The following is a 23,714-nucleotide window of genomic DNA, read 5'->3' as shown; positions in this document are numbered from 1 at the left end:
GCGGCGGTGCTGGGTGACATGCTGGGTGACGAAGCCATCAGATCCAGATCTGGGGGGAGGCCCCGGCTCCCCGCTGCCCACACACCCGCCCTGAGCCCGCACAGCTGCAGCAGACCTGAGTCAGAGGGGAAGCGCTCGGCCTCAGCAGAGCGCACCGCGGGCTGCCCGGGCTTCGGGGAGCAGCTGGGCCAGGGAGCGGAGCTGGCCAGGCTGCTCGTGCCAGGGAAGGAGGGGGCCGCGGAAGCCGCCAAAGCGGGCTGGGGCGGGAGGGGCCGGGCCAGCTGGGGCCGGAGCTAGAGTGACATCACCGGGCGGCCCGCCTCTGTCTGGGGCTGAGGGGAGGCCCGGAGCCTTTCTGGGGCCTGGGGGATCCTCTTGCACTGGTGGGTGGAGAGAAGTGCCTGCAGCCAACCAGGGTCAGGCTGCGCTCACAGTTTCCTCCGGCGGCATGTAAAGGCTCCACAAAGGAGTTGGGAGTTCAAATGAGGCTGCTGCAGTCGGCCTGAGGCTGGTCCCCGAGCCCTGAGCAGTGCTGCCTGAGTTCTGGACCTGCAGAGCATGGCACTGAGGCAGCTGCCGGCCCCCGGCGGAGAAGGCAGGCCGTGAGCCGCCGGCAGGACCCCCGGCCAGCCCCCCGCCCCGTCCCCGTCCGGCTGGCTGCAGCCCCGAGGTGGGGACAGAGCAGAGCGAGCAGAGGCCAGTGAGGCAGGGCTGCTCGGCGGCCGGGCCGGCCTGCGACGCGGGGACCCCTCTGGGAGGCCATGGCCAGGCTGCCCTGCTGACGGCCGAGGTGAAGCATGTGAGGAGCTGCCCGGGAGCCAGGCAGGAGGGAAGAGGTAAGGGGCCGGCCGTGGGGCGCCAAAGGAGCAGGGCGAGAGGCAGCAGCTGGCCCTGGGTCTCTGGGTTCAAGAACCCTGACCCTGCAGCTGGGGAGGGGGACGCGTGCAGCTGGACCCCAGAGCGGGCACCTCTGCTTTCACTTGGAGCCAAACGAGGCATCTGCCAGGACAGGACCTGTGGCCACCTGGGCAGAGGGTGGCGTTCTAGGGGCCAGAGGTCACGGGCTGGGGTTTGCAGGGCTTCACCAGAGAGCCCCACTCTCGCTCAGACAAAGAGCCTTTGGGGTGAAGGCAGGCGGCTCCTGGGCTCGGCCGGCAGCTGGGGCGTGTACGCAAGGGAGAGCTTGCATGGAGGGTGTGCTTGAGGGACCAGCGGACCGAGGGAGTCGCGGACGGACGGCGGAGCTGGGAAGTTGTTTTTCAGCTTTGGGTTCCACGCACCCTGGCTGGAGACCGTGCCCAGGCAGGAGCAAGAGCAAGCGCTGTCCTGCGCGAGGGGAGCCGGGCGGGTGCCCTTGTTCAGGGGTCGCCTGGAGCTGCTTCTGCTCACACCGTCAGCCGGGAGGAGAGGAGCAGAGAGGTCCGGGGGGAGGGCCACCTCCTCCAGAGGCTCCTGCCGCCGGGCCTCCGGGGCACAGTGCTGCTGGTTTCCCGGCAGCCCCGAGATGTCTGATCCCTCCTCGCACTGGACGGAGCCCCAGGTCTCCAGCAGGCTGGACGTGGCCTGGCCGGGAAGCAGGGGAGGACCGGGCTTCCCGGGCACCCGGCAGGGGGACAGCACGGGCTCCGCATTCCGAGTCCCTTGAAAGTGCTCGTTAGATAACATTTCCAAACAGAAATTCTTCGCTGATCCCTCCCTTCTCCTCCTGTGATATGTGTGTCACGGGTCAGCTATTGCCTCTGCTGTGGGATTATGAGAGCTCCCAGAGGCCAGTTCGGTTACTTAGCAAAGGATCTCCTTTCACCGGGGCTCTGCCGAAAGTTGAGAATGCCACTTCCGAAGCTGGCCAAACGCTCCCCATGTGCATTTTCCCAAATTGAGGCAGAGTAAGGTGGTGCTCCGGAGCTAGGTTCAAATCCTAGCTCTTCTACTTAGGAGCCAAGTAACGCTGGCAGGACAGTTAGCCTCTCCAAGCCTCTGTTTCCTCATCTGGAAAATGGGACAACGGCAGTGCCCATCTCTTAGTCACAGCTAACACCTACATGGCACTTACCCTGAGCCAGGCACTTACCAGACGGTGGAGTCCTCACGACCACCCTAAAACACGGGTCCTGTTAGTCATCAACATTCCACAGGTGAGGCAACTGGGGCACAGGTGGTGAGGGCAAGTGCTTCCTCAGTGCCAGCGCCAGCACTTGAACCCAGCACTTTGAACCACACTGCAGCACTGCCTTCTAGGAGGCGCACACGGGATCATGGCCTGGAAGCCCTTAGCACAGTGCCTGGTGTGTGGCAAAGCCTCAGAAAACATCCGTTACAGAGTATAATGAGCCGCAGCCAAATCAGGATTGGCAGAGGGGGACGAGCAGAGACCCGGCTTCTCTGCCTGTCCTGGACACATCCCGCTGGGGTGGTCAAGAAATCCCGCAAGGCTGAGCCAGTGAATGCTATGGCCACTATCGCCACCCACACTGGGGGTCCTCCCAGGAGCCCAGGGAGGGGGCTTTACGTTTGGGGCAACCCCAGCATGTCCAGGTCCTAGAAGTCCACACAAAGGAAGAGTGTGGATACCCCAACAAGAGGACCCTCGGGTGCACCTGATACCAACCTTACCGTGAGAGCATCCTACCCCAACATCAGTGCTTCTCCCCTGCCTGCTGGTCCCCTCCCCAGAACCAGGAGGCAAGGAAAGTGAGCCACTGCTGTGCTGCAGGAGGTCCACAAAGCAGGAGGACCAGTGCCAGGCCAGTCCTGGGATTGCAGAGGGTGAGGCAGGGACCCCTTCCCTAAACTTCACCCCCATCACCAACTCTGGCCACAAGACGGCCAAGTCCAGTGGATCTTACACCAGCCAACACTGGTGCATCGACACTGGTGTCCAGGACAGTAGCTTCACTCCTGTGGCCCCAGACGTTTCAGTGGTTTCTAAACAAGGTCTTGGAAGCATTTGGAGAGGCTTGGAGTGCAGAGGCTCTGAGTGACCACAAAGCCCTAACAAAAATAAGATTAATTATTACTCAGGAAAGGCAGATGAAAATGTGTGAAGCACATGGCATAGGAGGGGACTGCATGGTATTGCTGCAAACTCATGGGCAGAGCAACTAAGCCGTTTGTGTGTCCACTCCTCCATCCCACAGTGGTTTATTAAGGACCCCTGGGCTAAGTAAGGCACAGCGCTATCTCAATTCATCCTCACTACCACCTTAGGAGGTAGAGTCTCGTTTGAGCATCCCATTGTACAGATGAGAAAACTAAGGCTCAGAGAAGAGAAGCAAGCTGCCCAATGTCACATGACTGGCAATTCTGTGGGAGGGGAACAGTCATCAGTACGGCTCCAACATCCATGCCTTTTCTTGCCTCACTCCACTGCCCTGTTCAAGGTGTCACGCTGCCAAGTCTATTTTGGTTGCTGTCCTAGAGATGCTACAACAGCGTCCTATCTGAAAACCATGTGCTTACCTGATCCCCATGCATCACATGCTGGTCAGAGAAGCCGACCTCTAATAAGACAGTAGGCTTCGCCACCCTTCCTACAGAGGAGTCCCCACCACAGCTGCCTGGCACGTCTGGGGGAGGTGGGGTGGGATTCCAAGCCAGGCTGTCTTAACACAAAACCCATGCGCCAGGGGCTCTGTGCCGCTGTCCCACGGCAGCAGCACGAACTCTGGCACCAGCTCCGTGGGGCAGGGCCTGGGGCCGACCTTCCCCTCTGTGCCTAAGGTACTGGTAGCGAGGAGCTCGGGGAGCCTCGATGGGCAGCTACAGCAAAACAAACAGAACAGGCGGCAGCCCCGCCCAAGGCAAGTACATTCAATTTCTGGCCTCTCTCTGAGTCATAGTCCACTTCACCCGAACCGTCGCAATTGACGGGGGAAGGGCTCTGCTTCAAGGCACCCACAGCCCAGTGGGAGGAGGCAGAAGGTGACTCTCAGAGTCACACAAACACACAGCAATGGGAGACTCGTAAGGAGGAGGCGTGAGGCACTAAGAAGGGCCTAGGAGACGCGTGACGCTCTCCCCATTTCACAGAAAAGGAAACGGAGGGTCGGAGGGTACAGACCCTCTGCCCAGGCCTCTCCACTAGCAGGCCAAAAAGCAAGGATTCAGATGCAGATCTGGGCTTACTCTACCCCAGCCCCTGCCACCCTGGACAAACACACTGCGGGAATCTCAAGAATGAATCAATTCATTGAATAGCATTTCTTTTCTGTGAATTTATATAAAACGCCCCAAATAGAAGGGTCATTCAGCCAGTGGCAGCTAGGAGTTTGTGGTGGTAGCTGGGTCACAGCGGAACCTCATTCTAGGGCAGTTTCTCTGACAAAACCACATTCCTCACAACGACTCTAAGCCGTATGACCGACTTAATAACAGCCTTGGGGGAGCGGGGAGTTAAAAAGGTACCATGTCCCATTACACGTACAGTCAATTATAAGACATATTCCGATCGCAGAAATGTTAACACGCGGGGTAGGGGAGCCAGGCCTCTCTCAATCAAGCTATTGTGTTAGGGCAATTCTCTGCCGAAACCAGCCTGTCTTGGGGCCCGTGGCCCCAGGGCCCCAGCCTCCCCCTGCAGGTAGTCCTCCAGAAAGGCACGCCCAGGACCACCGTAGAGAAGCCCAGAAAGGACTCTGTGCTTATCTCTGAGAGAGGCCTGAGGACCCGTCCGGCTCCAGGAGCCACCCAAGTCCTGCCCGAGATGGTCCCACTCCCACCTCCATGCAGGGAAGGTGGCACCTCTCAGTTGCTGCCGGACCTCTGATGCCCACCCAGGGACAGGCAGAGAAGGGGTCTGAATGGAAGAAGGGAAGGAAGGGCGGGAGGAGGAGGGGAGCCTCCGACCCAGAGAAAAACGAGCCGCCCAACAAACCCGGTGACACACCACTCACTTCACCCCAGCTGGACGAGGTGGCCTCCAGCCCCAGAGCCGCCCATCAGGGCACTGACACCTGCGTTACCAGTGCCCGCTCTGTCTACCTACCACCGTGGCCCCTTGAGGGCAAGGACCTACCTGCTCCCGTTCCACCTCCAGCCCCAGGCACAGAGACTGGCACAAGGGAAAGGCCTAGGAAACGTGTTTGATGAATGAAATCCTTGAATTCCTACTTGGTAACCCAGGTGCCATCCTGGCTCTTGGGTATCCAAAGGGGAACCGCCCTGACCCTACTTTTAAGAAGCTCGTGGTCTGGGGGAAGAGAACCAGATGAGTCCAGGCTGTGTGGCGGCTCCCAGGAGCTGGGGGAGGGAGGGGGCTTCAGTGCGAGAGGCCGGCTTCACCGAGAAGGTGGGCCGGGAAGGGAAGGCAGCCAGGACCCGGGGAAGGTGCTGAGGCAGAAGGGGCGGTGCGCGCCGAGGCAGGAAGACACAACCGCATGGGCTCGGTTTTTAAGCAGGACACTGACACCAGATGTGAGTCTTAGAAAGACAGGCCTGGCGCTGCATGCAACGTGGATGCCGGGGAGCAGGGAGGCCGGGAATGACGGTGCGGCTTAGAAAGCTGGCTCTGGAGTCGACAAACCAGGTTCTAAGCCCCGTGCCCTCCACTTGGTGGCTTTGGGGCCTGGGCAGGGCGCCACCTGTTTCCTCATCTGTGACATGGGGAATCATCGTCGCCCCTGCCTCACTGAGCTGCCAGGATCAGTGCTCAAGGATGAGCCCTGCCAATAGGCTGAGGCGGCCGTGGTGCCAACCCCTCGGCCTGGCCCAGGAGAGCAGCTCCAGGCAAGGCCTGGATTTCCCACTGTCCACCCAGGTCCTGGCTCTCCCTCTCGTCTGAGGCTCCCCTAGTTCCAGGCTCTAGAGCCCACCAGGCACTGCCGGAAAGGAAGCAGCCAACTCAGGAGCCGGGCTCTGAAATGGCTTCTGCAGACTCTCCCGCCTCTGCTCTGTTGGCTGAGGCTCCTGGCACAGGGGGCTCAGTGTGCAGGCTTTGGGGGAATCTCAAAATGGTTCCCAAATAATGCACCGTGAGAAAGGAACAGCAGCATCCTTGTCCCCCCTGGCAAAGGCACCCGGCTCCCCACTGCCTAACCACATCCCCTCTCACCCGATGATCTCACAGTATGCCCACAACCAGCCTCCTCCACGAACTCGGCCCTGCCCTGGAGCCAGCCCCGCACCAGTGGCAGGAGGACCAGAGCCGGGCATCGGGTACATTCAACCATCTGCTGCCACTCCTTGGGGCAAATCCGTCTAATCCTACACTATCCGCTTCTCTTTGCCTGTGTTCCCATCACCCACGACAGGGCTAGATCCAGGCTAAAATAAAGCACTGGCTGGCTGGCTGGGAAGGTGAAATGGATGGACGGCTGGCTGGCTGGACGCATAGCTCACTGGAAGGTCACCTCACGAGAGCTAAACTGGCAGAGACTGGGAATCGGCTCCAGACCCCCGGGTGCCCACAGTGCCTTCTAGCGGGGCGTGATTCACAGGATCCTGGGCTGGGAGGGGACGGCAGCTGGCGATGTGGCTATGCCCTCCCTGGCCTCCAGGCTGGTGGTGAATCACCAGGACCAGCGATGCACAGTTCCTTCTCCTGGTTCTCTACGGCGAGGATGCCACTGCCCATCCTAGCTGCCCATTTCGGGGTCTCACCACTTGGATGACTAAAAAACTGTTTCTAACATTCAACAAGACTCACCCTTGTGCTGACCTGAAAGCCATTTCTACTTTTTCAGTCGAGAGTGACTGAGAAGTAGTCTGCATCCTGGCCATTAAGCAAACACAGGCACCTTTTATTCATGCTGCTTGGAGAGACAATCTTGATGGAAATGCGGGCATGGACCATGCCATTCACCGCTAAATCCCAGTCCCCACGTTCGCTCCAAGGGACTTTAGGCAAGTGACCTAAGCTTCCTGGGCCTGGGTTCCCTCTACTGCAAACGCAGATAGCAATGTCTCTCTCCTAGGTAAGGGGACCACACAGTTTGTTTGTAATCGGGACACTTTTGAGGATAAAAAGGGTGCTATTAAGAGTAAGACAACAAGCCTCGACCGGGGCCAACCAGCACGCCCGGTCCCCTGTTCACAGGGTTGTCAGCACCCGTGAGAGAGAGTATAGATGGGCACACAGTAAGCTCACAACAAGCAGATGACAGCTATTATTATCGATCTTGCCGGTCATGCGGTCATCTGGGCCCTCTAGGGCCTTTTCTTCCGGAATCTCCCTTTATCAGGATCCCTCCCTCACCCCGGACTTCCCATTGGTTGGTACCATCTGACTGTCACAGTATACATCCTAACTGGCTTTAGTAGGAAAAGCTTTGTAACTTTGCAACTTTGTGGCTTTTTCTTTCCTGTCCTGATGTTGGTTCAACACCAGGACTGGTGCCCGGGTCCCTCATACTCACCCAAGCACAGCCCAGGTTCCCAGCTTCCTGTCGGGGCCAGGTGGGGCCACGCTGGGGGCCAGGTGGCCGTTCCAGATTCCCTTAGTGCCTTGGCAGAGGCCCACCTCTCAGGCCCCCTGCACTGCCTCTGGGCTGGACTCATACCTGGCTTTCATGTGTGATCACAGGATGATGGGCCAGGGCTGGCTGGGGAGGGAGGATGGGTTCTGTGAGTCCCCCACAAGACTACAAGGTGGACTGATGGTGAAGCACCATCATGAGAGCTGGATTTAATTTGGGGTCAGCAGTCCTGGGGGCCCCAGGAACTCTCCCATTCTCCCCCTTCCTTGGGGGGGGGGCGGGTGTCAGAGAACAATCTCTTTCGACTTTTCTGCCACTTCAGACCTTTCGTTTCTACACATTCAGCATAGTATATACCTGGGGGTTGTGTTACTGACTCTGTTACTTAGTTAAGTTGGTGATGTTAGGCAAAATGACTCATGGACTATGACTCTCAATAGTTTTCCACCTGCAGTGGGGATAATTGTCAGCTCTTCTGTTAGCCTCAAAAGCACCTTTGTGGGAATTAAAAAATTGCTGTGATTTAAATACGCAAAACTACTACGACTTCAAATGTGAGCTGTGCTCTCTAGAGTTGCATAGTGCACAACCTGGGCCACCAGGCATGGCAATCCTGAAACAGCAGTGTTCCCTCCCAGGGTTGGTGGAAGGAGGAAGTGAGATAATGTATATAAAGTGCTTGGGTCATAGTGCTAATTAGCTGTAGTTATTATTTTCAGGATTTGAAATGGTCTTATTCCTAACCTTTGGGGTGAGAACTCACAAGACGACCCCAGGAAAGCAGCTTCTGCTACAGGGTGGGATGCACAGCTCCATCTCAGGAAAACAATTCTTCCCACCAAGTGGCCCCTTACTTGGGGTTGCAGTGCTGGGGTGCTGAGCGGGGCCCTGGACACACAGGGTGCAGCCCCACCACAGCAGGCCAAACAGGGACACTCAGAGCTGCCCACCGGAGGCTGGGTGGGACCCAAGCCCCAGGGAGGTAGCCTCCCAGTGTGCAAAGGCTGTCACGTGGCTTGGTCACACCAGCCCCACTTGTGCGGAGGGAAACCCGTGCATAATGGAAACTCCTTACAACACAATGTGGAAAAGCAATTTCAAGAATCATTTTTATTTTCATTTCAAAGCCAAGGAAAACAGTTGGATTTGCTTTTCTTTGTTGGTCATAGGAAGAAACTGAGGAGCATCTCTTTGATTGGAGTTGAGTTCTTCTCCAGGCCTAGGATGGCTGGAATGCTGGGGGTTATTTCTCTTGGGATGCAATTAGTTGAATAAATATCAAGAGAGCAAAAGTAAACAAACTCATTCCTGCCCATTAAGAACTGCCAAACTTGCAAAAACCTGAGGAGGGGGGTTGGAATCTTTAAGGAAAATAAATTACTCCAAGACGGAGGGCTGCACAGAGATCACAGGCCTGGGTGTCAGGCCGACCCCAGCTCTAGACTGAGTCATGTCACTTAGACTGTTGCAGTGTCCCCACTTACAAAGGGAGGGGAATACCAACCTCACTGGGACCCACAGCACAGGCCCCTGTTCCTTCCCAGCCTCCCTGGGACCCGGTCGGATCCACGTGACTCCTGCCAAGCTCAGACCCCACGGAAATGGGACCGAGAGACCCAGAATCCTGGGACTTCACGACTGGTCCCACCACCAGCAGTGCAGCCTTGAGCGAGATACCTGACGCCTTCCTGACTTCTGTTTCCTCAACCTCAAAACGGTGGGACACTACTAACCACTCGGGAACGTCGTGACGATCACCGATCACCGATTACCGGGGAGAAGGCGGAGCGTATGAACCTGAAAACCCGTACGAGTGTTAACCGCCAAGCCTGGTTCTCTTCTTCATCGAACAGACACGAGAAACGCTCTCTAAAGATGGCACGGTCTCTGCCTGCGTGTGCACGTCTGCTGCCTCCCCAGTTTGTGCCCAGCGCTGTGTGAGATCCTGGGGACAGCATGACACTAGGACCTGTCTGACTAGCGGGCCCCTTCAGGGCCGGGAGGACACGCCGAAAGACCTCCTGGGGAGGCCCAGCTCTGTGATATGGAACAAGGACCTCCTCTGAGAAAGGGGGTCCTTAGTCATGGCACCCCCTGGGGGGTGGGGGGAGGACCCAAGGGGGTGGAGCGAGTGCCCGACCCACTGCCCGCGCACGTGCTCAGAGAGCCCCGCCGTCAGTCAGCTCTTGTGGTGCTGCGGTGCTGCTATCGTGCTCTTCCCGTCTCTGGTTTTGGAAACACGTCCCCGTTCCTTACCTGCTGTGCAAGGTGGGTTGGGTCACCCCACTTCACAGAAGAGGCTCAGCCTTCGGGATCTCAAGTCCAGGGGGCAAAGCTTTGCCCAGGTGGCTGAGAAAGCCCACACTTGGGAGGGGACAGGACTCAGTGGTAAACAGCGCCACCCTGCCAGGTGATGAGGCCTGGGGCCGAGTTGCCTCCTCCGGCCCATGGCAGTTTCTTGGCCTAGGTGGCACCCTCATTGGGCCAGCATCCCCCCCGCCCCCCGCCCCCGGGCACAGAGAGGCAGGCCATGGGCCTGTGGGGGAGCAGTACCAGCAGGCTCCTCCCCATCACTGTGGTTGGGTGTGGCCGCAGGCACAGGCGCGGCTGAAGTGAGCTGGAAACTAGGCAAACACAAACTCAGCTCGGTTTCCACTACCGTCACTGCAGCCCCAGCTCACGGCCCAGCCCAGCAGGGAGGCTCCAAGCACCTTTCTCTGCCTGGCCTGAGGGGCCCCGGCTGGCTTTCGGCACCCGGCTTGGGCGTCCGCATTCAAGCGGAAAAGAGCTCGGAGCGGTCCTTTTATAACTGCCCATGTCCAGCTCAAGGGGGAGCCGGGACCCAGGCTGCCCACCAAAGGAGCCCCCAGAGCGGTCTGGGGAAGACAACACCTTCCAGGTTCGGTGTCGTGGTTGTTGTTTCAGCATAACTTAACGTGGAGGCAGAAAGTCGTGATGCTAACCTGTCACTGCTAGAAACCAGAGCAAGTGCGTTTCTGTGTGGTCACTAAGAGTTGGAAGGTTTGAGTACATCAGACCAGGGCTGAGTCCTGGTTCTGCCACCTTCCAGTCGTGTGATCTCAGTCAAGGCACACAGCCTCGCTGAGTCTCTGTTTCCTCATTCGTAAAAAGGAAATAACAAGAGGATCTACCACAAAGATACTGTGAGAAACCAGTCAAGTGGAAAACCCTTGCAAAATGTTGAGTGCAGGGAGTTCGCAGTAGGTTAAGGACCTGGCCCAGCAGGATAAGGATCTGGCACTGTCACTGCAGCAGTTCAGGTGGCTGCTGTAGCCCAGGGTCGATCCCTGGCCTGGGAACTTCCACATGTTGGGTGCAGGGCCAGGGACATAGGAGGCACTCAGTGAGTGGACGTTAACGGGTGTTTATAATAAATACAAGAAACGGTCTCCTTCGGTGCCACTCCCCCCTGCCCTGCAGGCCGTCACCTATCATGGGCTCCCCTGGCCCCGCTTGCTGCACTCTGCTTTGTAGCCCTCCCTACTGTGTGGCAACGGATGGTGGCTGTGTCTTTTCACACCAGTCTACAAATGTTCGCTGAGCTCCTACATAGTCCAGGCCATGTGCTAGGCACAGCGAGTGGCAAGGGACCAAAAAGACAAGAGACAAGCCCCTGCCCTCGCGGAGTTCCATTCATGGGGGTGGGTAGGGAGACAGCGCACATCTGATGGTGAGAAGGATTCTGGAGGCGGAAGGTGGTGAGGTCCCAATTATAAATGTTAAATAAGGAAGGCCTCACGGGGAAGCGATATTTCAGCAAAGCCCTGGAAGCAGAGAGGGCTTGCACAGCAAGGAAGGAGGTGAGAGTGGGGCAGGGGGGGCAGCACGTGCAAAGGCCCCGTGCAGTCAGTGAGCTTGAGGAAGGCCCAGGAGGCCATCGCGGCTGCAGCAGCACTGGCGAGGAGGAGAGGAGGTGGCGATGAGGTCAGGGAGGAAGCAGGGCCAGATGGGGGCGGAGGGGGGGGGGCGGCGCCGAGAGACCCATCAGCGTCTTCTCCACGATGAGGAGCCACCAGAGGATTCCGAGTAGAAGAGTGACCCGAATTGACTTTTCAAAAGGCTCGCTCTGGCTGCTGGGTTGAGGACAGACTGTAATGGCCAGAGGCGGGAGCAGAGAGACCAGTCAGGTCCAGGCGAGAGGTGAAGGTGGGCGGTACGGCGGGAGGTGGGGAGAAGCCGTAGGATTCTGGGACTATTCCCAGACTATTGCTATCACGATTTGGTGATGAATTAAATGTAGGCTAGGACCAAAAGGAATCAAGGATGACTGCAAGTCCGTTGGCCGGAGCAACCACAAGAGCAGAGGTGCCACTTGCCAACATAGGAAAAACGGGGGTGAACAGGTTGGGATGGAGATGTGGGGAACGCCGGAGCTGACCCCTGAGTCAGTTAAGTTGGAGATGCCCAACAGCAGTGAGAGGAGCTGAGCAGAAACGTCAAGGGGGCAGTTGGACAGACGAGCCTGGATTGACAAGGACTGGCCATCTGGTCTGGCAAGTGAGGGCACAGGGGGTTCTGTCTGGGACGCCTGGAGGGGAGGGGAGGGAGCCCGGCCTGATGTGAATGGGCTTAAGACGGAGCAGGAAGAAAGGGACTCTCTGGAAACAGTGGGTGTGGGCAACTCTTCAGAGGGTTTTGCTAAAGAGGGAAGCAGAGAAATGGAACAGTAGCTGGAGAAGAGGTGTGAGGTCAAGAGAGGATTTTCCTTAAGTTGAAAGAAAGGAGAGTATGATTGTAGGAAAATGTGATGATGGCGGGGAGCTGGAGGAGAGCTGCCGGAGCCGTGTCCTTGAGCAGGAGAGAGGAGGGATCTGAGCGCGTCCGTCCCCTCCCTCTCGGCCTGGCTAACTCCCTCCAGGGTCAGCAGAAAGGCCACTTTCTCAGGGAAGCTTTCCTGACCCCTCTGGTTAGGTCAGTTCCCTGTTCTACCCTTTCAAAGCGTACACTGCTTCTGCTTCACAACACTCGGGGCTGTGTGATGACGGGTAAGCCCCATGAGGGCAGGGGCTGGCTCTGCCCTGTTTGCGGCAGCGTTTCCAGCAGCCGGCATGCCACCTGGCATGCCCCAGACGGTCGACAGATATCTGGGAAGGAAGGACTGGTCTAAGAATAGAAACCCATCGGCGGCACATGTCTGGTTCCTGCTCCCACCTGGCTTAGTCATGTTGCAGTGAGGGGGACCGTGCGGTTGCTGGCTGTTGGAAATGCGAGCGTCTAGAAGAACTCGGTTGTTCGCTTCTGTTTGGGCTCTGCAGCTTGGCTCACACACAAAGCAAAGCCACGTGACCAGACGCATCCTTCCCCTGATGCCTGTCTGCTACACACGGAAGCATGCCATGCTATGTCTAGCAATTCATTCGTTTAACAAATATTTGCAAAAAGCTTGCTTCGTGCAGCATCCTGGGGATTCAGGATGGAAACAGGCACGGCGCTGGCCCTCAAGGAGCGTAGATCCATGGAGAGGTCACGCAGAATTCAGATTCGTCATAACTGTGATGGGTGTTACAAAGGCCGCGTCCGGGGAGAAGGTAATGGCTGAGGGATGGGAGGCAGAGGTGAGGGGAGATCAGTCTCCCTTCCCTGCTTCAGGCTACCGTGGCATGGTTCTCAAGTTCCAGGCCAGGCGCTCAGTGAGACGGCTGCGGCACTGGAGCAGGCTCCAGGAGCGGCAGGGCAGTGGCCTTCGGCCTTCAGATGCTCCGGGCCCCTCCTGGTTCCTTTCTACCTCTGCCGGGGCCTGCCTGTCTCCTGCTGTGGCTCCTGGAAGGGCTGTCCCCTTGAAGCTTCGTTTTCGGAAAGATCTGCCCGACAAGAAGCCTGATGAGCTCATTTGCGGCACAGGCCGTTGGCAGTGAGAGGGCCATCACTGAGTCTCCCCTTGTGTTTACTTTCAGGTTTTCATAGGCTCTGTTCACCAAGAAGAACCATCATTGTGCAAGGACCATGCGGCCGCTGTGCGTGACGTGCTGGTGGCTGGGACTGCTGGCCACCCTGGGAGCTGCTGCGGGCCCGAAGGATGGCTTGGAGGGCACGGAGGAGGGCTCGCCCAGCGAGTTCATCTACCTGAACCGGTACAAGAGGGCTGGCGAGTCCTCGGACAAGTGCACCTACACCTTCATCGTGCCCCAGCAGCGGGTCACGGGCGCAATCTGCGTCAACTCCAAGGAGCCCGAGGTGCTCCTGGAGAACCGGGTGCACAAGCAGGAGCTGGAGCTGCTCAACAATGAGCTACTCAAACAGAAGCGGCAGATTGAGACGCTGCAGCAGCTGGTGGAGGTGGACGGCGGCATCGTGAGCGAGGTGAAGCTGCTGCGCAAGGAGAGCCGCAACATGAACTCGCGGGTCACGCAGCTCTACATGCAGCTCCTGCATGAGATCATCCGCAAGCGGGACAACGCGCTGGAGCTCTCCCAGCTGGAGAACAGGATCCTCAACCAGACGGCCGACATGCTGCAGCTGGCCAGCAAGTACAAGGACCTGGAGCACAAGTACCAGCACCTGGCCACGCTGGCCCACAACCAGTCGGAGATCATCGCGCAGCTGGAGGAGCACTGCCAGCGGGTGCCTGCTGCCCGGCCCATGCCCCAGCCGCCCCCCGCCGTCCCTCCCCGCGTCTACCAGCCGCCCCCCTACAACCGCATCATCAACCAGATCTCCACCAACGAGATCCAGAGTGACCAGAACCTGAAGGTGCTGCCGCCCCCTCTGCCCACTATGCCCACCCTCACCAGCCTCCCGTCCTCCACGGACAAGCCGTCGGGTAAGTCCTGCCGGGAGCCGGCTCCATCTGGGCCCCAGAGCCGTGTGCCAGGCTTCCCTTGGCCGTGGCCACAAGCAGGGGAAGAGCGACAGCAAACTGAAGCCGGGCCAAAGGCTTGTGCAATCCCCCAGCAGTCCCTGGGGCCAAGGCACTGGAGAGGGCGGGGTGTGAGGGGACCACATTCCTCAGATGGATGCACCGAGGTAGAGCCAGGAAACGGGGGGGAGACTCGGAAGAGAAGCAATGCTTTCTGGCTTCTCATAGGAAAAACCCCAGGCCTAAGTTCTGGGCTCTGCACAAGGTGCCCAGTGTTGGCCTGCAAGCTCCCGTACTTTGCCTGGCACAGAACTGGCCTCCCGTAAGTGCTCACCCAAGAAAGGACAGATGAGAGGAAAAGAAAGTGTGCTCACAGCAAAAGTAGGATGCCCACGCTGTAGGGGCTGCGGGATAGGAAGGCCCACACGTTTCCTTAGAGGCTTCTGCCTAGAATGTCCGATGAGGGTTCCACACCCTCTTAAATATGGTAGTTCTCGGCACATCATTACAGAGGAGTGATGGGGCTGCTGGGAGGTTCTGAATCCTGACCAAGACCCCGGCGCTAGGCACTTCTGTGTGTAGGACGCCATTAACCCCTGCAGTTCCTTAGGGAAGCTTAACAGAGAGGATGAGTGACTTGCTCACAGGCGTAGCATCCTCAGGCTGGGGCTGCATTCAGGCCTTTTCACTCGAAAGCTGGGACACGCCCCTCTGCACTCTCCACTCTGGGAATCCCCACTCCAGGGGGAGCATGAGCCCAACCCCCGGAAGCTCAGCCTCTCATTCATCCAGGACCTCACGAGCCCTCCCAACGGGCTATCGGATGAGGCCTGGATTCGTCTCTGCGAAAACGAACCTCGCATCTGCTCCAAGTCAGACACTTCGTTATTTAAGCAGGGAGATAGTTTTACCAAAAATATCTTGTTTTACACTTATTCCACACTTCTGAAAATAACCACCCGTACTGGGAAGAGTAGTTTCTTGCTAATTTGAGAGAGGGGCTGAACCTGAGTGCAGGAGGGTGCACTGTCTGCAGGGCGGCGGGGGCAGAGCATCTGCCCACAGCACCTCACTGGAAAGCTCTCTCCTGGGTGTGCAGGTTGAGGGCTTGTGCTCTGGAGCAGACTGACTGACCTGGATTCAAATTCTGATTCTCCCTCTGGGACATCAGGCCGGTCACTTTCCACTCAGAGCCTCAGTTTCCCCATCTGTCACTTAGGGATGGATTGAAATCGTGCCTACCTGAGGATTTAACAAAATACTGCGAAACAGGTGGTTAGTATAGTTCTGGGCCCACAGTAAGCTTCAACACATGGAGCTAGGAGTTTTCTTTGGTCTTGGTTTCTTAATCCTGAAGTGGGAGATTGGGAGTTCTTGTTGTGGCGCAGCGGAAACGAATCTGACTAGGAACCATGAGTTTGCTGGTTCGATCCCTGGCCTAGCTCGGTGGGTTAAGAATTTGGCGTTGTCGCTAGCCGTGGTGTAGGTCACAGATGCAGCTTGGATCCCATGTTGCTGTGGCTGTGGCTGTAGCATAGGCCAGAAGCTGCGGCTCCAATTGGACCCCTAGCCTGGGAACGTCCACATGCCTCAAGTGCGGCCCTAAAAAGCAAAAAAAAAAAAAAAAAAAAAGAAAAGAAAAGAAAGAGAGAAAAAGAAAGAAAGAAAGACAGAAAGAAAAGAAAGAAATGGGAGATTGTAATTAAAAAAACAGTCCGTTTTCAGTTCTGGCATTCTACAGCTGACGACTAGTTCATCTGTACACGTGTCTGTTTTAAATCAGAAGTTCCAAAAGAGAGGGCAGAGTGTGCTAATACGTCTTGATAAAATGCGCCCATGTTAAAAAAAAAAAAAAAGAAAAGGAAGGCTCAGCTGAAGGATATGATGATTCTGATGTGAGGCAGGCGATGGTTACCCAATAGATCCCTTCTTGCCTAAGCATCTCTGGTATCTGACGCAACAATCTCAGAACATTCCTGAGCTTGAACTAAGCTGGTAGCTACATAACACAGGAATAAAGGCCTAAGTGTGCATCCAGCCTCTACCCCTGGTTAGCTGTTTGCTCATGAGGAAGTTACTTAACTCTTCGGAGCTCAATTTTCTCTGTAAAATGGGGGTAAGAGTCACATCCCAGGATTCCTGAGGGAACTCAGTGCAATCAGGCGTGTGATTTTACACCTCGTGGAGCTGCCAACAATCGCTGAGCCCCTACTCTCTGCCCGTCACGGTGCTGGCCTTGGGGCAGGTGAAAACGACATCCTCACCTCCGGGAACTCAGTCTGGGGGAGATGGCAGAGTAATGAATGCACTGGGACCCACCCAGGGCCCATCAGTTCTAGACCCTAAAATCAACACATCAGTTCTGACAAAGGATTTCTCTGAAAGCACCTCTCAAAGCCAAAATTTCCAGTACAGTGTTAGAATTTATGGGACCAACACAACAAAGTACCCCAAATCGGGAACGCGGGGGGCCGTGCAGGCACTGTGGTCATACCGCAGTGTGGCAAGTGCCTGCAGAGGGGCCTGCCAGGGCCTGTGGGCATTTGGTCCATGAAGTCTACTAAAGTAGTGTGACTGAGCCTGTTGTGGAGGAGAAGGGACAAGTTGGCCTGAGGAAAGACTTTGGTATTGAGTCTTGAAGGATTTGTAAGAGCTTCCAGGTGGACTTGGGAGTTGGGAAGTTGAGTTACTAGTGGGTCCCTGGTGGAGATGAGTCCAGGCAAAGACCCAGGGGCGTGGCCCTATCCTGGCACCTTGAGTGGTTCAGCTCCTCTGCTTCTTCACGTTCAAGGTTCAGCAGGGACCAAGTGCATTCCAGGGCTCCTGCATGCAACCAGCCCCTTTCTCTCCCACTTAAGGAAGCACACCTGCGTGGGAAGGAACAGCAGTGATTTTATCATGGAGGTAACTTGAATGTACTAGAATTTAACTTTTTTTTTTTTTAAAGCAAAGCCCTTCCAAATGTTGGCACTCATTGTTAGTAGCAGAATCTTTGTGACTCATCTGACCCCTGAGCTCCCACACAAGGCTTTACCCCACGAGACAGAGCACCTGGCTGCAGAAGCTTTGGGGGCAAGGGGAGGCAGGCAGGCAGAGCCTGGAGGGAGGACTTGAAGGGCCTGCCCTTTCTAGTGTCAGACTAAGCTGGAGGAAACAGCAGATGGTCCCTCGCAGCCAATCAGCAGAGATCTCTTATCAGGCCTGTTCTGAGAGCTTGGGGGCAGGTTCTGGTCTTAGGAGACAAAACCTTCCTCTGTGCTCTGGCCCAACAGACTCTTTGTTCTGGGGACGTCACTCAGCCAGAAACACTTCTGCAATTAAACACCTCTGCACTCAAGCTTTGGCAGCTTCTAAACCTTTCATTCCACAGCCTCGGAGCCATCCACTCTCTTCCTTGCTGTCGGGGCTGCTCAGCCCACCACACACCCTCCCCAGGGGACCAAGGGAGCCATGGTCACTTATCTAAAGCTGCACTCACCAGCGTGTTTCCAGCCAGATGGTAACAGGCTGGCCCCAGGCCAGGCCTAGGCTGCTGGGAGCCTGAGCGCCGGAGGCCCAGGCAGCTCCTGGCTTCCCTTGGGTTGTGTCCTGTCTCTCCCAGGTCTGGCCAGACCTAAGGGCATTTCCAATAGGATGATGCTTGTGAGGAGGCCTGGGCCGAATGGCCCCACCTGCGGCCCTCTCTCCGGCAACTGCCGCCCTCCCTCCTCCTCTGCACCCTTTCTCCTATGCAGATGTGCCCTGTGCACACACGTCTCAGGCCTGTTAAAGACGAAGGCTGCAGGGGTCCCTCTAAGAGGCAAAGGAAAGGAGGCATGGAGCCTCAGCTCTAGCCTTCTCTCAAGGTGGTTCCGGGAGGCCTGGGGCCTCCCCAGCCCAGCCCGGGCACTGCCATGTGCATGCTGGCCCTCCTGCCATGCACCCATCCTAGGGGCTGGTCAGAGAAGAAACGGTAGGATGATCACCAGCGGCCATAGCGAGGCCCTGTCTGAAACAAATCTTTAAAAACCAAAAGGAGTAGGCATTTCTAGCTGTTTCCTCTCCTGGGAGAAACAAAATCAGTTCAGTTTGGTCTCTCAATGGATAAAGGAGGGGACATAAAATCATAAATTATTAGAGCTTTCTAGGGGCGTCTTGGATCCCCTGGTATAGCCTTTCTGTCTCAGAGCCTGGCAGCAGCACAGCCAACACTGGTCTCCAGACTTGTAACTTCCAGGATATTAAAGTTCAGAGAGGTTAAGCAACTTGGCCGAGACTACACAGCAAGTGGTTCAGCCAAGACTCAAACCCACGTCTGTCTTAACCAGTCTAGGATACTGCACATTCCCAGGGAAAGGCTAAGGGGAAACTGGTGTAAAAGTCACTCTATAAATGCTTGACTTGATGCCAGGCGCCAGCTGCCTGGGACTTGAGTCTATCACTCTTTCCTGTACCAGGTTCCAGGCAGCTCCATGTAAAAGATTTGGTAGATTTGGCAGATTTTGTATTAAACTCTCATGGTTCTGATAATGAAGGCATCACCACTGTGAACATGAGATGAAGAAAGCAGGATTAAGTTAGGCGTGTACTACAGAGTGTCTCAAACGACAGAGCTCTGCCACAGAAAGCGTGACCCGCACCTCACTTCCGCCAAATGGACCCGACTGAAGCTGCAGATAAATGTGATATTTAATTTGCATCAAATCCAGACAGATTCTCTGGGATAACTTCTACTCCGCATTCTAACATGTAACGAAGTCTGAAATCCTGATTTCCTTAAATAAGTGAACCCTAAACATATAAAAGTCACTAACCATCATCTGCTCTTGGGGCCATGCTCGGTGGCCACCACGCTGCTTTACAGACATCACGTAGAAAGCACCCGCCCTCCCAACAGATGGTCCACGGCCAGGGAGGCACGAGCAACTTGAACAAGACTGTTTTCCTGGATGGACTTCTCTCCTTTGTGTTTTATTTCCCCTCATGAGGTAGGAAATACGCACATTAGACTGTGGTCTGAAATAGAGGCCACCTTGACCTTCTGGAGGTCAAGCAATCGTCTGTCCGGGTAAGAGCTGCTGGGCCCCGGGCAGATCAGCTCCAGCAACCGGGGGTCCAAGCCTGAGGCCTGGCAGGGGGTTGGAGAAGGGCGCCGTGGGGATGTGAGGGTGACTGCAGCCACCAAGCACTTGGCCTTGAGGGTCACAGAGGCTGTAGGAAAACCCACCCGAGGTCTCTTGCTTTGAGGGCCTGTGCTGCTTTCACTGCGCTATGCTGTCTTGTTTCTCAAATGTTATCACTGAACAAAATAAGACTCCCACATTCATTGGGAACTATGTAATCCAGTGATATTTCAAAGAGCATTCCTTGCTAGCTTCTTCATAAACAAAAGCCACTTCAGGTCGAGTTGGGTCATCTTCCTTCTAGCTGCACTTTCTCCCGCGCCTTCCTGGGGCTCCTCGGAGCAGGTGATGGCAGGCGCGCCTCTATTACTCAGGCGTTTTCCAGGGAGGACATTTCGGCTAAATTCTCAGGCTATTTGCAGCCCCGGGAGATAAACCGTCAACTTGTTATTGTTACAAGTGGTGAGCTGGCATTTTGCGGCCTGGAAATCCCAACAGTTTGGCGCTTGGCAAAAGGGACGTAATCTAGAAAATCCTGGAGCTTCGGCCTCTGTGGCCAGCTCCCTCGTCACACAGATGGATGGTTGCGGTGAATTTATGAAGTGGGTTGTACCATAACCCTGAGACGCTCCCCCAGAAAAGATGACGAAGAAAGCAGAATTCAGTTAGCGTCATACCATGGTGTCTACGGCGAGGCTGGTTAGGTTTGTTGAGCGTAGGGGGCTGTGCACTCCTGTCAACATAACCCTGAGCGCTTCCCGGTGGTCCTTGTCGGCCGCAAGGAAGGACGGCGGCAGCGGGGTCTTCCCCAGGAAGAGGGCGACAGTCCCCCTGCGGCCCCTGCAGCGCTCCGGCCGCCCCCGTGATGACTCTGGGAGAAAAGCACGCTGGACCTGAGCCCGAGGATCCCAGCCCTGCACCTCGAGGTGAGCCAGTGGAGCTGCAGGCCCGGAGTGTTCTAGAGCCTCCTTTTTGAGACATGAACAAGTGGTTTTCCCTTAATAGATTTTTTGAATATAATAACTGAAGTCCAAATTACTGTACCTACAGAAAGACACTGTGCTGGTGACACATGTACTAGCTTTTTTAAAGCTTCCCACTGTTGAAATCAAGGTAGCGTAGGCGGCGTGCTAGAGGAACGCTGAAAAGGACAGGAAATCCACTCGTCAGACACCACCCTGGACGGACGGAGCTGGCAGGCTTTCTTCCACAGACGTCCAGACTTGCCCGTGGGACGGGTTTCCTTTCCTAAGCTTTGGTCTGGATGTTAGTTACCCTTTGTGGTGGGGTCCCTGTCTCCTGATGGATTTGTTATTATTGGCCCTGGAACTGGAGAGGGCAGAGGGAAGATGACGAAGGGGCTGCAGCTCGCAGGGTGAGGCGACAGCAGACGGAGGAAGGCACGAGGCGGCCTAGACCACGAAGGTCAACACGTGATCACGCCCCTGAGAAGGCTCCTGCCCCAGAGGAGCCCACGGTCTCGGGCGGAGACAGACTCCCCCCGCCCCCGCCCCCCCCCCAGCGACCCTACCACAGAATGACAGCCACGGCGGCGTGCAGGCGAGAGAACGAGGGTGAGGAAGGCAGGGCCACGGTCTAACCCACATCCCCCAGCGCCAGTCGTGGCATCTCTCTGAGCCTTCATTTCCCGACTGCTGCAGGGGCCTGTGCGGCTGAAATAAAAGAGCATGTAAAGCCCCGGGCAGGTGAAAGGCTAGATCCGTGGCCGTCATCGTTCTTACTACCTGCAGGTAGAGACAGATACATGAGGCATCACAGGGGCCCCGGGGAGGATTGAGCAGCACTCCTGAGGCTGAGGAAGGTTTCCTTGAGGAGGGAAGGAGGGGGGCAGGCAGATGCACTCCCAGAACCACTGCCAGCAGCATCATGAAATCAGGAAGATCAGGCTTGGTGCTGGGCAAATGTCCTGTTTCCAGAAAAAGAAGGAAATACTAGAAGTTCCATACCAGTTGGCTTGTGGTCAAACCCCAGTGAAATTATAGAAAAGATTATGAAAAGGGGTGTGTGAGCATTTGGAAAAGTCAAAGGTGATCAGCAAAGCCAACACCAGCTCCCCAAGAACAAGCCCACACGCCGCTCCTTCCTCGGAAAGAAGGCTGGCCGGCTGGGTGGAGCCCAGCAACACCTGCATCCGGGATCTGCGGGTCTCGGCCCCCGAGCAGGACAACTCGGTCTCATCACTGCAGCTGGGAGCTCAGGGTGTCCCCCGCCCCGGGTCCCGGGAGCCCCGGAGCCTCGGGGAGCTGCTGGCCTCTGCGCACAGGGAGCCCCCACAGCCCCTTTTTAAAAATCACGTTAAGGTCCCCGTCTCTCCCCCTGCCCGAGGGTATGGGCGGAAACCCAGGATGGGCACAGTGCTTTTGAAAGTGTTCTTTGGGAAGCCATAATGCACTCTCTGTTTATCCTGAGGTCAAACCAGCGAAACAGGGTCATTTCAGGCTCTTCATGGGGCTTTTATTTGGGGAGGCCTCAGAATGTACCAAGTGCACTGAAGACACCCAGCTCACACATCTAATATAACTTTTGTGGTTAAAAATTTTGAAAGGGTTTTTAATAATTTTGTGTTTGAAATTATTTGGCCAAGAGCAACACAATTTATGGTTGGCTTTGATTTCTTGACAAACATCAGGCATATTCAGGAATTCTTGGGAAGTGAGAAAAACCTAACCCACAAATTGTTTTCAAAAGTAATAACTTTTACAAAGACTAAATTTAACAATTAGTGAAATTGACAAGATGTTACAATTTATAGAAATTTAATTATATGTACTTCTAAATTTATATTTTTTCAGTTTTCTTTTCATATTTTAGAGCCATCACATTGCTTTAGGCCTCAAACACTTGTCATAAATTCCTACAAAGCTCGTCAGCCCCAGGCAGCATGCCCATTGTCTGAGGACCTAAAGGGCCTGAACAGCAGGCATAAGCATCTGGACCCTTTCACCGAAAGGGCCAGCAGTGATACTCAGAACATCAGCTCTGAGGCTGCAGGAACTTGCCTGGGACGGCTCTGGGGACATACCAGCTGTTCCTGTGTTAGGTTTTACTATTTTGTGCTGTGGTTCACTGAAAAGCAGTGACTGATCTAGAACAGACATGTTCATAACCGAAATATGATTTCCCCAGACTCCTGGATCAATGAGACTTGAGCAGCTCACAGGGTTGCGCCTCCATCCCCACGCCTGGGTGTCTGCCCTCCTGCCCTCACCAGGATCGCCCAGCGGGTCCTGATGCTGCCGGAGCAAGGCTCACACCTGAGCAGTCCACGTGCCCGGGTGTTCAGATGATTGATTCGAGTCAGCGATTCAGATCCAGTTAACAACTACTCATTTCCCCTGGTAGCAAAGTGTTTCAGGGAGTGGCCAGAAGCCTTGCTGGAGGCAGACCATCAGTGAGAATAAGTGGAAACAGCGTCTGGTCCCCACACAAAAGCAGTGCTTCTGGACGGTATCACAGAAGCCTCTCCCCAGTGCCCTCGTCTGGACCCAAACTTCCCAGAACATTTCCCACAGGCCTCAGGGTCCTCCGTGTGGCCTCAGGTGGTCACGTCTGGAGACGTGGGCCTAGCAGGTAGAGAGGCCTGTTGGAGAGCTGGCCAGCTGCATGGTCTAGGCCAGCTTGCAGCCTGGAAGGGCTCTGTCCCTCTCCCTGAGCCTCAGGCGCAGCAGGGAGCAGAGGTGTCACTTGGGCCCACACAGGCCCCAGTGGATTTCTCAGCTCCTGACCTCACAGCCAGTCAGCCTGGTCAGACGCTCACGGGGCTGTGTCTCCCTAGTAGAGGGGTGACTGCATTGAATACTGATGCAGTTGGTGAGCCCACTTCTCCTCTGGGGCCTCGGCGGTGAGTCAGACTGAAGCTGGTAACTCAGCTTTACCAGAAAGGTCTGCACTAGGGGTGCTGAGCCCCAGATCAACCAGCAGGAGTGGCTCCTGGCTTCCTGGGAGGCAAGGTGGCCTGGGTGCTTGATCCCTCAGCCAAGAACCCCAGCAAGAAGGAAGAGAATAAGGAGAGGACTTGGGTACCCAAACCCATCACTTCCAATGCTCACCAGACACTGGGGTTTGGGGACCGAGACCCGTAGACTGCTCCCATCGTCACCATCCCGCCTCCCCAAGGCCTCTGGACTCCAGGTTGCATGTGACTTCCACAGCCTTTGCTGCTCCCCTGGGGAGCCACGCACACGCGGCTGGGCCGAGGCCGCTGCACTTCCCTTCACGTGGAACGTGCTGGCTACAGCTCCACCGAGAGGGGAAATACCGTCTTTACAGAGACGAGGTCGGGGCGCTCGCTGCACTCAGAGCCTTGGTGCCGCCGAGTGAGTGTTGGCCTGGCGCTCTGGGCACGGCCGCCCTTTCAGAAGG

At 56.1% G+C, this 23,714-nt stretch overlaps 2 protein-coding genes across 10 annotated transcripts in view; one reads left to right on the top strand and one right to left on the bottom strand.

The window, feature by feature from the left end:
- The window catches only part of RALGPS1 (Ral GEF with PH domain and SH3 binding motif 1), a 291,847-nt gene that overhangs the window by 98,933 nt on the left and 169,200 nt on the right, over positions 1-23,714 (bottom strand). The gene's annotated exons all lie outside the window — the stretch shown is intronic.
- The window catches only part of ANGPTL2 (angiopoietin like 2), a 33,398-nt gene continuing 10,018 nt past the window's right edge, over positions 335-23,714 (top strand). Inside the window, exons 1-2 of the mRNA XM_047768438.1 lie at positions 335-836; positions 13,328-14,193. Of these exons, the coding sequence (XP_047624394.1) occupies positions 13,377-14,193 (817 nt within the window). The 5' untranslated portion in view covers positions 335-836; positions 13,328-13,376. The remainder of the gene's footprint in view (positions 837-13,327; positions 14,194-23,714) is intronic.

This window comes from Phacochoerus africanus, chromosome 2 (assembly GCF_016906955.1).
Source record: "Phacochoerus africanus isolate WHEZ1 chromosome 2, ROS_Pafr_v1, whole genome shotgun sequence".
Classification (NCBI taxonomy): Eukaryota; Metazoa; Chordata; class Mammalia; order Artiodactyla; family Suidae; genus Phacochoerus; species Phacochoerus africanus.
Note: the sequence above shows the minus strand (reverse complement) of the source record. Positions and strands in the feature narration are given on the sequence as shown.